Raw genomic sequence first — 13,714 nt, forward strand, 5'->3', positions numbered from 1 at the left:
TAATTTTTAGAGCTTTTTACTGTTAAATCAAAATTAGTAAACCTAAAACTAATATTTTTTTTCCAAAATAAAATTTTTAAAAATAACTCCATGAACAATTGATTTAAGGCTGAAAAAATTTCTAGCAAAGACAAAAGGCAAATTAACCAAAAACAAAATTAATTTTTTTAGATTTTGGTAACTGAAATTAGACGACTTTACATTGAGTAGTGACACCAAACTTATATTTTTTCTATAAGATGCAAACCATTTTCGCGAGGCATCAAACAACAATAAAATTTTTGAAACCGTCGAGAATTGAACTAGTAATTTTTTTTTTTTTTTTTTATAAATGTTCCTCTTGCAGGACCTGGCCATGCCAACCATAACTCCGTCTGGGCTCCGGCTTAAGTGATCAATTACTTTTTCCTACCTGATTAAGGGTCATTTATACGGATGCTAAAATTAAAAACAGTAATAAAAATTATTGTAATTACGATTAAAAATAAATTCATAAAAAAATTTAAGCTAAATGAACCTCACAAAAATTAACATTTAAATTCAATCGATGATGTGATAAGCTCAAAATCCAAACCCCTACTAAGCAACCCAGCACCGAGCAAAGATTGTTCACCTTCTTCCAGCTCTCGTCTTCTTTCCATTGAAGTAGCCAACAACTAACATAGGATAAGAATAATGAAGCCATCTAGTTCGAATGGCCCTATGCGAACCCATACCAAAATAGAAACAAAATACAAAATACATACAAAAACAGAGTGCATATATTAGAGGATTAAAATATCTTTTACACCAGATTAAAATTAACAAGGCAATTTTTTTTTCTTTTTTTTTGTTCTTTTTTTAATACTAAGTCCATTCATACACTGCAAACTGGAAGGTTAAGGCTAACAGCTAAAGTGAGAGGATCACAGTCACCTTTTAGCCATGTTTGGGAATTAGTGAAGATATGGAGCCTGATACTGGTAGCCGTTTCCAAAGTAGTTCCCATGACTAGGAGAGAAGTTGTAGGTGGCAGATCCAAGAAGTGAGGGTCCGTGGTTGTCAGCAGGTCCAGGGTAAACATAGGGTCTGTCATACACGTACTGCGGGTACCTATCAGGGACTCTAGGATAGAATGTTTTGTCAGCAGCTACGTTAGTGACTCGTGGACCATATCCTGCACCATTGGCACGAGGTCTCTTGGGTTGAGGCTTTGCAGCTTCGGTTTCCTTCTTCTTGTCCGCCTTAGCCTTCTCTAACAGGAAAACCCGCTTCTGAAGTGGGTCAACAGGGTATTGCTCCTCAAGGCTATGCTCCTCAATGCACTTGATCACAGCCTTTAGAGCAGTCAACTCTCGCTCACTAACCTCAGTCTGAAACTACAGAAGAAAAATTTTCAGCCATTTTCCATAAGGCTCATGAGCATGAATATTGGCAAAATATTCTCATGCATCAAGTTGCAAGAAAATTGGCCAAAAAAGGGTTGCGACAACAAAGCTGCTTTCTGGGCCACATGCAGATAGATGCTAAACAATTTAACAACCAAAATAGTGTCAGGTTGCTGAAATGTATTCAAGTTGGAACTAACTAGCCAAATCATCCTATATGATCAGACAAAGACCACAAGCCAACGGCTAACTGGCAAGAAAGCTGGTCTAATCTGCTTCAGACAAGGCCTTGTGGACATAGACAAAAATCAGTTCTTGTCCCTCAAACATACAGTTAAGGTATGGTCAACCTATATATATTCAGCCAATATTAGGCAAACCTATCACCTTGAAGCAGTCGAGTAAAGAACACACCTGAGCAGTGGGAGAGGCATTTCCAGGCTTGGCAGGTGAAGAAGCTTTTCTTGCCTCCTTCAAGTAGGATTTCAGTAAAGGTACAGGTGAGAACTGTTTAGTAAGCCCAAACGCAAATGCCAGGTTTACTGCATCAATCTGCCTTCCACTATTCACCAGAACTTCAATTACACCTGAAACATAAATAACAGAAAAGATATATAAAAGAAAGAGAAGTATAAATTAACCAGAACTAGTACAAATGAAAGAAATGGTTGATTTTCTACAATTCCATATGTTTAATCCCTCATTCTTGTTGTAAGAGCTTCAGTAGTACTATACAAGGGAGGAAAAATAATATAGTTTAATATTACTTCACTTTGTTCCAAAAAACCTGATACCAAAGGACAAATAGCTAAAAGTGTCATTCAACGGTTCTCCAAAATGCAGGATGGTCCAATCAACTCCAAAATAGCATTTCAACAATGATATTGTTTCAAAAATATCTAAACCTAAATGCATTTAGGTACTTTAGGAAGATGCCTATCAGTTTAAGACCAAAGATGAGTTTCCTGGCGCCAATGGCTTGAAGTCACCTAGGTTAGGGAGAATGGGAAAAGGCAGTTAATTTACTAGGCCTCACTTGACATGGTTAGTCATATCAGTTTTACAAACATGGATGGTAAGAAACATAATGGATGAATAGAATGTAAGTCTTAAAGCCCTTGGATAAGTAGAGAAATATTCAAGCTCACTTTTCGGAATCATTGTAGTTTTCCACACAAACAAATATTCTACATAAATAACTTGTAAAATATTACTATGTAAGTTGATACCAACAAACCTGGCATTTTTTCAGACAAACCAAGGGATCGGCAGAGATCAGCTGTTTGTCGACGACGAGAGACCATTGGTATCAACTTTGAAAGTTCTTCCTCATTGAAGTCAGAAGCAATACCAAAAGTGGCAAGGAGTTGCAGGAAAGCATGAGCTTCCAATGAGTTACCATTACTAGCATCCATGTCAAGAGCATCCAACTTTGGTTTCCATTCCTCAGCAATTGACTTGGCTTGCTCCTTAATATCTTCAGAGATTACAGCAGAAACAGAAACCATATCCAGGTTGCTTAGCAAAATGCTAAGGCACTCCATCAACATGATACAGGTTCGCCTAAGACCCAGTAGATTTGAATCTTTCTTTCCATCCACATTTGGCACTTCTGAAAGGTAAAATCCTTCCAAAGATTCCAGGACCAAGCGGGCTGGGCTTGCTGCAGCTTTCAATGCCCAAGGAATTTCCTCCTTCAAGATAGCAAGGTTCTTACGATTATCTGATATAAACTTGTGCAGTCCTTCAGAGTCCATCTCCTCACATAGTTTTACCAATTGAGGATAAGATTTCACCTCGAAATTCCCATTCCCCAAAGAACATTTGATGTCCTCCGAGTTACTTTCAGAAGCTATAGAATCAGGTGGTTTCTCCTCAACTGATAGTACACCACTGTCTCCATCACAGCTGACATCAGCAGGCTCCTCAGATGATAATTTCCTATGCTTCTCTAGAGCACTAGTAATGGCAAAAACAGCAGCATCTCTCTTTTCTTGTAACCTTGCCAATGAAGCTTGTTCTTTGGCTACAACAGCTGCTTCACGCTTCAGCAACATTTCTTGATCTTTCCTTGTTTTTTTCTCAAACTCCTTTTCTTGGTCTTCCAACTCATGGAAGCGTCTCTTCAAGGACTTCTCAAGCCCATGGAAATGTTCCTCAATTTCTTTCCACTTCAGATTAAGTGTTATAGCACGATGGCTTTCAAGTTCAGCAAATGCTTTCTGAAGCTGCTGTATCTTAGAGGTTGTTGAGTCTATGAGTGTTGCAACTGACTGTGTATCTTCCATGGCATAAACCCTGAAAGAGAAAAACATCGGCAGGGATGAGATCCCCACTGCAGTAGGAGAGAAAGAATGTTTCCAAACAGATTTTATACAGTACACAGTCCTTCTCTTTGAACCAAAAAGAAAAATGAACAGAAACATAAAAATAAGAAACTGAATATCACGGAAGATAAAGTTCAACATAAATAAACATATTTTTTTCTTTCAAAGAATTGAACATTGCCTGTGAACAGAAGTAATAAGTTAATAACCAAATACAACAATATATACTGATGAAAGGTAATAGAGTCAAAACCAACAATGTTAGAGGCCTTACATAGTTTTATCCACAACTAGGGGCAAAATATCACAAAATGAACACATGGATATTAAGAAAAGTCAGCAGCTATATTTAGAGAACCACCCATAGGTTCTTTAGCAGTCACCGAAAAGATATCTCACTTGGCATCTGTCTAAGATAACACTTGTATAAAAGAACACATACTTTTTTCTAGTAACCATACTTTTTTTCTACCTTTCTTTATTTTCCAATTCTGAAATGGCCTAACTTAGTAAGGACCACTTAAAAGAAGTTTAGTTACATTAAAAACAATCAAACAGATTAAGATCTCTCCAAATTTAATTACTATCATTATCACTCATAATTTCACCATTATTTAGTTCAAAGCAAGCATTCCTTTATTCCTTGAATAGAAACAAACCACAAGTTAAACCCTAGAAAGCCTAAAAAGAACACATCACTTAAAACAACAAAAAGAGAAATCAGATATGTACAATTTTACCGTAAAGAAGAAGCTGCTTTCACAAATAATTTTACAAGCTTCAAATCCTAAACCCTAAACTACAAAAATCACCGAAACCCTAAAAAACAAAGAACACGATCAGAACACTAAAATTTCCAATTTTCAATTTTCACTGCGCACCCTAAAAGAGGTAAAAACACGAAATTTGATAGTTCAAAACGTAGGTTCCCCGAAGCTTAAACCAAAAAAAAAAAAATTGAAGAAAAAAGAAAGAAAGAAAGAGAGTACCGATCCGGAGAGAAGAGTGAGAACGAAAGGAAAAGAAAGGAATAGCAATGGAGAGAGAAAATTACCTGATTGATTCCAAGTGAAATGGAGTAACAAAGTGACCTAATCCGATGGAGATTCGAATTATCAATCCATTTTTTCCCTTTTGGGGTTTTTCTTTTTTTTTTTTTTCGAAGAGGCTGATTTTTGGATATGTGGCTGCGACAACTCTTCAATCCCTAGAGAGAGAGAGAGAAAGAGAGAGGAAAGTGTCATGATTTAAAAGCTAGTGCTTTGTTGTTATGGAGCACTCTCGTTTTTGCTGTCGGACAATAAAAAATTGTGTCTGCGCTTCGTTGTAAAGTTAAGTCTAGGAGGTGGGGTGTTAGTGACCTTCAGGAGTGCTCTTAAAGTTATACCACATTTTAATTTTAGTCAGACAATGATTTAAGGCATGTTTGGATTGAGGTTAAGAGACATTGTATTACTAAACTGAGCGGGCTGGGCTTGGCCCAATAAAAAATCAATAAGAAATTATTGTAATTTGTCTTTACGTCTTGACTTTTTTTCTTTGGTATAATTTTTTTTTTAAAGGTAAAATACCTTTTGAATTATAATTAAAAAATAATTAATCGAATTCTTAATTTTTTATTTAGATTTAATTAAATCTTTAATTTGACGAAATTTTATTACGTGACACAATTGAATCAAATAACTTTTGAATTACATTCAATTAAATTTTTAATTTGACAAAATTTAATAACAATTAAATCAAACAATGTTAGTCAATTAAATACTTTACTAATATTTTATTTAGATGATCGATAGAAAATTATTTTTATTGTATTATTATATTATTTTGAGATTCAATTTTTAAAATATTTTTCATCAACAATTTAAATGAAGTCTAAACTAATTAGTTAATTCAAGAAATAGGTACATTAAATGCATGATTTATCTATGCTTACCAAAATTAAAAATAAAAATAATTTTAGTTCAAGATGTAACTCGGTCATAGTTACACTCAAGTTCAAATCAGTCTCCCTCAAAAGATTATAAGGTAAAATTGATTTTTATTTTATCTTGATCTACGATCCATTTTGTTAATTCCTTGCAGAACCCTCATTTGCTTGGAAAAGATTTAAATGAAATATTTTATTAAAATTTTTTGAAATTTTTAATAAAATCGATTAAATAAAAATTAAAATCAAAATCAAAAATTAAAATTTATAAATTGTTAGATTTTGTTATGTAAATTAAATATATAAAATTTGAAAAAAATAAATTTTTATATACTTTTTAAGTATATATTTTTATTAAAAATTTTAATATCATTTTTGTTGTTGAATAAGTATTAGTTGAATTTATATTATAAATTATATTTTTAATATTTTTACATATTATTAATTTTTTTATTAAACTCTATCAATTTATCAAAATAATTTTTTATTAAAATTTTTATAAAAATTATTTTTAACTAAAATTTTCATAAACTTCACTAAAAAAAAATTCATTTAAATCATGTCCCATTTGCTACTGCTTTTGTTTTGTCCATTATTGAGTCAAGCCAGTCCAATGATAGTTCAATATTAATTATAGGTCTCGTATATACTTTGAGCCAATGAAAGCAAAGTAAAAGTGTTGAATATAAAAATTAATTTTTATTTATTTATTAATTAAGCTTAATTAAATGAGATTAAATAATTAAATTTTTATCTTAAATTTAATCTAAATTAAAAAAATAAAATTTAATTAAATTCAAATTAAAATTTGAATCTCAAATTTTAAATAAGCTCAAACTCAAATTTAATGTATTGATTACTATCTTATGCATTACTGTCGCTTAATTTGTCCTTTATACTACTATTGCCACTGCTTTTAAAAAGCCGAAAGAGTGGAGCGTGATTAGAGATGTAAATGATACATTAGTATTCACAAGTTATTCAGGTTCGATTCGAAGAAAATTCGAATTCGGTTCGATTATTATCGAGTCGAGTTCGAGCTCGAGTAACTCGACTTATCGATCAAGTCGAATTCGAGTATTTTTATATCCGACTCGAGTAGCTCGCGAACCTAATCGAGCTTTTATATTTAAATATATTTTTATTATTTTAATTAATAAAATATTTCGAGTTTGAGTTTGAGTATGAATAATCGAACTCTTATCGAGTATACGAATCGAGCTTATTTTTATATATTAATCAAGCTTAATTGAACGAGCTCGAGTAGCTCGAATTCGATCACGAATCGAGCTCGAGCTTGAAAAATAAAACTCGATCGAGCTCGAGCCGAGTATCGAGCCCCGAATTGTGAGTCGAGCTCGAGCTTCTCACTATTCGGCTTGACTCGACTCGATTACACCTCTAAGCGTGATGTAAGGGTGTAAATGATACATTAGTACTCGCAAGTTACTCGGATTCGATTCGAAAAAAACTCGAATTTGATTCGATTATTATCGAGTCGAGTTCGAACTCGAGTAACTCGACTTATCGATCGAGTCAAATTCGAGTATTCTTATATCCGACTCGAGTAACTCGCGAGCCTAATCGAGTTTTTATATTTAAATATATTTTTATTATTTTAATTAATAAAATATTTCGAGTCCGAGTTTGAGTTCGAGCATGAATAATTGAACTCTTGTCGAGTATACAAATTGAGTTTATTTTTATATATTAATCGAGCTTAATCGAACGAATTCGAGTAGCTCGAATTCGATCACGAATCGAGCTCGAGCTTGAAAAATAAAATTCGATCGAACTCGAGCCGAATATCGAGCCCTGAATTGTGAGTCGAGCTCAAACTCGAGCTTCTCACTATTCGGCTTAACTCGATTCGATTACACCCTTAAACGTGATGTTCCCACACTTTTTTTTGTATAAAATACTTAGATACCTTGAAAATACAAAAAATATATATATCAAATATTATTTTTTTAAATAATTATATAAATCAATCAAATTAAATTTTAAATTTATATATATATTTATTTCTAAAGAAACATGCTTTGCTTCTTGTTACTTGTACAAGTTACATTAGATTGGTGGAAAGAAAAACTAATGAAAGTAAGAAAGAGAATATTAGGAAAAATAATATGTTTTTTATTTTTATCTTTTTTGTTATCTAGATTCAAGTAACTAAATTTTTTGAATTTTTTTGAACCATAACATACATTTATTTCGTCCGGTTTTTTTTTTTTAATTTATCATAACGAGACAAATTACATCCAGATGATAATCTGCATTGCTATATATTAAATAAATGGAAATGAACCAAGCAATTTATGCCACAAAAAAGAGCAGTAAAGATACTTAGGATTCCTAAAATTAGCAAAAGAAGAAGAAAATATAATATAACATCAAATTAATGGATCAAGAAAACAGAAATCCCACAATTATAAATTGATCTAACTTACATCACATGGTAAATCACATGTACCATTCGATTGGTTTGAAATGCAAATCTAATCATGCAAAATAATTTAGGGAAAAAGCCTTGGGACATAAAATATCATACCAATGAATCTAAGGATTCTACCAAGTAATAAAAGATGGAAAGCTTAGATGCTTAAAAACTATACGTACATTTGGTTTAAGGAATCCACATATTTTCCTTCAACAGTAAGTATTTGATTCTCACGTTTGGTTCAGGATAACATTAATCTTTATTTAAACATGGACAAGAATAAATACTTAACACATGCACTGTGCCAAGATGAACGACTCACCATATCACATATCTCTTCACTAAGTCTCGGTGACTTCTCGAGCAACAATAGCTCTTAAAATTTCATCAAGATATCTGAAGGCATCAATATCTGAAGGCATCAAAACTTCATCCTCAGCGGTGAAATTGTATCGCCAGCCAATAGCTCTTAAAAGCTGGTAGACTTCAAACATTGTAGGCCTCTCCTCGGGAGGTGGCAATACACAATTACATGCAACTTTCAGAACTTGGAAAAGTTCATTATCGACACCCTTCCCAACAAAGGATGGATCAATAGCTTTTTGAAGTTTTCCATCGTTTGATAGCTGCGTAATCCATTCTACCAGATTTCCATTGAAGCTCTCAGGAGCTTTGGCTACATCGGTAGGCCTCTCACCAGTTACCAACTCAAGAAGGACAATTCCAAAGCTGTAGACATTTCCATTGGGAGTGGCCACCAGAGTTCTGATATATTCAGGGGCAACATAACCTAAATCTCCAAACTCACCATCCACAAAGGTGCACAGATGTGTATCCATCGGGTTCATGAACCTAGCAAGACCAAGATTAGATATTTTGGGCTCAAAATCCGCATCTAGTAAGATACAATTAGGGCTTAAATTTCGATGAATTAAAGGAGGATTGCAGTTGTGGTGGAGCCATGCGAATCCTTTGGCAGCCCCTATACCAATTTTAAGCCTTAATGACCACTCCATAGATTTCTTACCATGCAAATTATCATTCAGGGTACCATTTGCCATGTATTTGTAAACTAAAAGCCTCTCCTTCTTCGCCATGCAGAAACCTAAAAAGGGAACTAAGCTACGGTCTTTCACTTTTCCCAGAGTAGCCATCTCAGAAGCAAACTCTTTGTCAGAGTGTTGAGAATCCAGTAACCTCTCAACCATTAGTAAGGTACCATCTTCAAGGACTCCTTTGTAAGTGGTCCCCGTTCTTCCTGACCCAATGATATTATTTTTGCTGAAACTGTTAGTGGCCTTCAAAAGATCATTTAATCTCATTTTAGAAACTGACTTTTCAAACATGGAAACCTGACATGACATAACCTTATAAGTACATCACAGATAAAACCATAATCAAAGAAAAAAATAACTAATTGCAGTTTCATAAAATAAAGAAGAGTATTAGCTCCAATCTGGTATGAATATATTAAATTAGCTTGCCTTAATGCCTTTAGCTGCCTTTAAGCTCTTAGCCCATTCGTTTCCTTCTGGATCATCATCCTTCTTCCTCATGACAGATAATTTACGGAAATAGAAGAACATACCCATAGCAACACATACAGTAGCAAATGTCACCCCACCAACAGCAGCCCAAGCAATAACTCCACTTTTAGTGCCCTTTGAAGTTGAAGTCGACTGACACGGTTCCAAAGGCTTCCCACACAGCCCTAGATTATTTGCAAAATTGTCGACTGATGATGAAGCCAGAAAACTTGGAATTGGCCCGGTCAAGAGATTATCAGATACACTAAATGTTTTCATCCTACTGAGCAAAATGAGTTCTGCAGGAATCTGACCCGTCAACTTGTTATGATCAAGTTTCAAAATGTTTATGAAACTACAATTTGCGAGGCTTGCTGAGATATGTCCAGAGAAATTATTAAATGACAGATCAAGGGATGTAACATACGGGAGAAGTTTAGAGATATTAGATGGAATACTTCCGTAGAATTTGTTGCTTGAAAGATCCAAGCCAGTCATACTTTTGCATTTTATGATTCCTTGAGGAAACTAGCCCTTGAGTCCCATATCTGAAAGCCTGATATTCAGAACCCTATTCTCATCCGGGTGCCAACATTCCACCCCGGTAAATCTACAAATAAATCCTTCAGTATTGTTGTTGAAATTCCAAGAATATAAGTAGTTAAAGGGGTCCTCAAGTGAACCTTTGATGCTCTTCAAGCAATCAATATCATCCGGAGTAGCATAGCTCAAACTACAGCCAAGTAATAACCACACGAAAACACTGACAAGAACAGCAAAAACTCGGCTATGCAACACCATGATCATGAAGAAATCCCTCAAATGGAAACTGATATGGTGGATTATAGAAAACCCACTTTTATGGCTAGCAACAGCTTAACAGAGACTAAATGCCAAATCCACTAAACCATAGTTCTCTAACATTTAATCCTGAAACAAGTTTAAAAAAAAAAAAAAGAGAGAAAAGGAAAAATAAAATAAAATTCACCTTTCATAAATATCCAAAGACACCAAAAATAAAAACTAAAAAAAAAAAAAAAGAGCAGAGAGAACAATAATTGAGCTGATAAACCACCAAATTCACAAAGACTAACACAAACGATTGAAACTTTACGCAGAGAAACTTGAGCAAAACAGTTGAAGTTGAATACTTGACTTAGATTCTGATCAATATAAGAGAATATCAACAAAACCCAGAAAAGGAAAAAAAAATGGAAGTTTGTGGCAAAAATTCAAAGACTCACCTCAGATTTCTCAAGTTTTAAGTGAAGAAGATTAAAGAACTCGCAAAAGGGTATTGAAAACTGCAAGGAAGCATCCTTCTTTGCCATAGAGAAACTAAGAGAGAAGACCCCCAACATAAAGGAAAAAGAAAAGAGTAGGCAAAGTCTACATCATGGTTTCAATATTCCAAAGCATAATTCAGAACACAAATTAGACGCTTTAAAGTAAAAAAAATGGAGTGAGATAGGTGTTAAACAGTAGGAACAAAAGATTGAATTTTTTTTTTTTTGGAGGGAATGATCGGGTCAAACGAGGAATGCCTAATTTAAGTTCTGTTGATGGTATTTTTGTGCCTTTAACCAGAGCCAGTTGATATGAGGTTGGTGAGGATTGTAAGGCTTGGACATGCACTCAGAAAATACAGTGAGGATGCGCTGGAGTTGTTTTCTTATTCGTACGAATATTTAGATAAATGGACAGATTAATTTTGATAATATTAAAATTAATTATTATAGTGATAAGATTAAAATTAGTAATAAAATATTTATTTGGATATAAAAATAATTGTAGTGATGAGGTAAATTGTAGTGAAAATAAAAAATGATTAATAAAAATATTAAAATAAAAATTATATATAATAAAAATTTTATATGATTTAATATTTATAAAATTAATAAATAATATAAAATTATTTTTATATTTATTGATAAATAATTAAAAATTAATAAAAATAATAATATATCAAATAATATTTTTATTACATTAAATTAATAAAATTATTTATTATTTTTAAACAAAAAATAAAATTGGAAAAATAATGAAAAAAGAAAAATTATTAGGCTAAATGCACAAATTAAGATAAAACGTTTAGGTTGTTACTTAATTTATGATCAAACTTTTTAATTCATATAAGTAAAGATCAAACGCTATCAACTTATAACAATGTAAAATTTATTTCAACAAATAATAGAATGTGTATGTTACACACCATTAAATTACCCATGTGTAAAAGCTATCACAGACAAATATGATATGAAATATAATGTGGAATTAACTTATCCACATGTAACTACAGCCTAGTTAAGATTTTGACTATTTTTCTAAGCTTACTCTGTTTTTAGCCTGTTCTTCTTTATCATTTCTATTTGTAATAATGCAAAAGAGCTTCAGCTTAGGGTTTTTTTTATTTTTAAGCAAGTATTCTCCTCATTTCTTCGTGTTTTTCATCATAAATTGAAAAAAATTTCTATTGAAATAATATTTGCACACAATATCTTCTTCAAATATCAATTCATCTAGTAACGTTACTTCAAGGTTAGTATAAATTTTGGGCTTTTCTCATACTCTGATTTTCTCTTAATGTGTTCTTCAAAATATTAAAATTGCAAGGTTTCTAGAAGAGAGTTTTATGATATAAATACGTATAAGTTAATTTCAGCTAGTTACCATGTAGAATGAGACTTTGAAAGAGAACCCATTTTTTATTACTGCAATATGAAAATAGCTAGGTAAACTTCACTGATGAATAGCAATCATGGTAGAAGATTTTATGCATACCCACATTATTCGATTAATTTACTGGTATTTATTTGGTGTTATTGCTAGTATTTTTTTTATATTTTTTGTGTGATTGTTGGAATTTATTTGTTAATTTTTTATTTGTGATTGTAGGGTACTGTTTATGGATTTCATTTATGGTATGATCCTAAAATTTTTGAAAAAGCAAAAGATATTATTCTGGAACTGAAAAAAAAAAAAAGAGAAAAATTTTTATATAGTCATGTTCAAAGTTTGAAATATGAAGTTTTAAAGTTAAAATAAAAATGTTGGTGAAGTTGCTGTTATTGCAGAGAATATGCAATTAGGGAAAGAAGTTAGTTTTTTTAGGGTAAAATTGAAAGAAAGTAATAAAATTACTGGTGGTGTATATGGTTGAGATGGCAATTAGAAAATAATTTGGCTTATCTTATTTTTTTTATACTTGTGTTTTGTATAATCTTTTTCAATGCCAAAAAAATTTTAAAAACTTAACTTGTATGCTTGATAATGGGTTAAGATTGTTATAAGGTCTATAAATATTTGTTAAAATTCTTATTACGTCAATGGCAATTAAATCAATGTTATAAGTTATGAATTCTGTTGCTTTATGTTGTTAGCTATGAAAATGTGGTTTAATGCAATTTATTCACTTGCAATATACAACTAGAAAGTAATATGAGGTATTATAATAATAGAAGTAATCTTATAACAAAGTAATCTGATGAATGTCAACAGAAAGTGTTCTTACATAACATTCAGTGTAGAAAACATTCAACCAACAGAAGGTGAATAGAAAGTATTCTTACAACATTAACAAGAAACAAATAATTATTATTAGTAGCTAGCAATAACAATCAATAGAATAGAACATCAATTTCTCATATTTATTGTTTCTTCATATTTCTTTTAAAAGAAAAAAACTTGACTTTCTTAAGTACCAATTACATCCTCAACAACCTTCTTCTTACTTCTACTTGTCTCAACTATTATTACTTTCTCACTTCTCAATCCAGGCTATTGAATAACATTTATCAAGTTATAATAGGTAATATTTAAGGAAATAAAATAAAATATATATATGTTTGATAAAAAATCACTCATATTTAAGATTTATCTCTTTGATTTTAAGTTTATATATACATTTTGTCTTACTTCTGGTGGCAACTTCAACTGTGTGTTTGTCATTGTGACTTTCAATGCTATTTGCTAAAATTGCTCTCTTTTCATTAGTTGTTATAACAAAGTTAGACTTTGATAAGAGACTTATTTTTCCACCAGTCATCTCATAAAGTCTATCATCTTTATCTATAAAACATCTTTCAATAAATTTTATTAGCCTTTTGAATTTCAATTTTGCATTT

General features: G+C 32.0%; 2 protein-coding genes across 5 annotated transcripts; both read right to left on the minus strand.

The window, feature by feature from the left end:
* Positions 1-743: 743 nt before the first annotated feature.
* On the minus strand, positions 744-4,903 carry LOC111283378 (FRIGIDA-like protein 3). 4 transcript variants are annotated; one of them, XM_022871887.2, is made up of 5 exons: positions 4,749-4,903; positions 4,435-4,513; positions 2,605-3,665; positions 1,782-1,954; positions 744-1,358 (listed from the first exon to the last, which is right to left on the minus strand). In XM_022871887.2, exons 3-5 carry the CDS (start codon positions 3,653-3,655, stop codon positions 936-938), a joined length of 1,647 nt encoding a protein of 548 aa, XP_022727622.2. In that variant the 5' UTR covers positions 3,656-3,665; positions 4,435-4,513; positions 4,749-4,903; the 3' UTR covers positions 744-935. The 4 variants fall into 4 exon arrangements, with proteins under 4 accessions (XP_022727622.2, XP_022727623.2, XP_022727621.2 ...); XM_022871888.2 differs by lacking the exon at positions 4,435-4,513 and having other exon boundaries at positions 744-1,352; XM_022871886.2 differs by lacking the exon at positions 4,435-4,513.
* A 3,236-nt stretch (positions 4,904-8,139) lies between these two features.
* LOC111283692 (probably inactive leucine-rich repeat receptor-like protein kinase At5g48380) lies at positions 8,140-11,214 on the minus strand. Its single transcript, XM_089758750.1, has 3 exons — positions 10,835-11,214; positions 9,549-10,520; positions 8,140-9,416 (listed from the first exon to the last, which is right to left on the minus strand). Exons 2-3 carry the CDS (start codon positions 10,086-10,088, stop codon positions 8,406-8,408), a joined length of 1,551 nt encoding a protein of 516 aa, XP_089614876.1. The 5' UTR covers positions 10,089-10,520; positions 10,835-11,214; the 3' UTR covers positions 8,140-8,405.
* Positions 11,215-13,714: the final 2,500 nt, after the last annotated feature.

Source organism: Durio zibethinus, chromosome 3 (genome assembly GCF_047325235.1).
Source record: "Durio zibethinus cultivar Kanyao isolate XHJ-2024 chromosome 3, ASM4732523v1, whole genome shotgun sequence".
Classification (NCBI taxonomy): domain Eukaryota; kingdom Viridiplantae; phylum Streptophyta; class Magnoliopsida; order Malvales; family Malvaceae; genus Durio; species Durio zibethinus.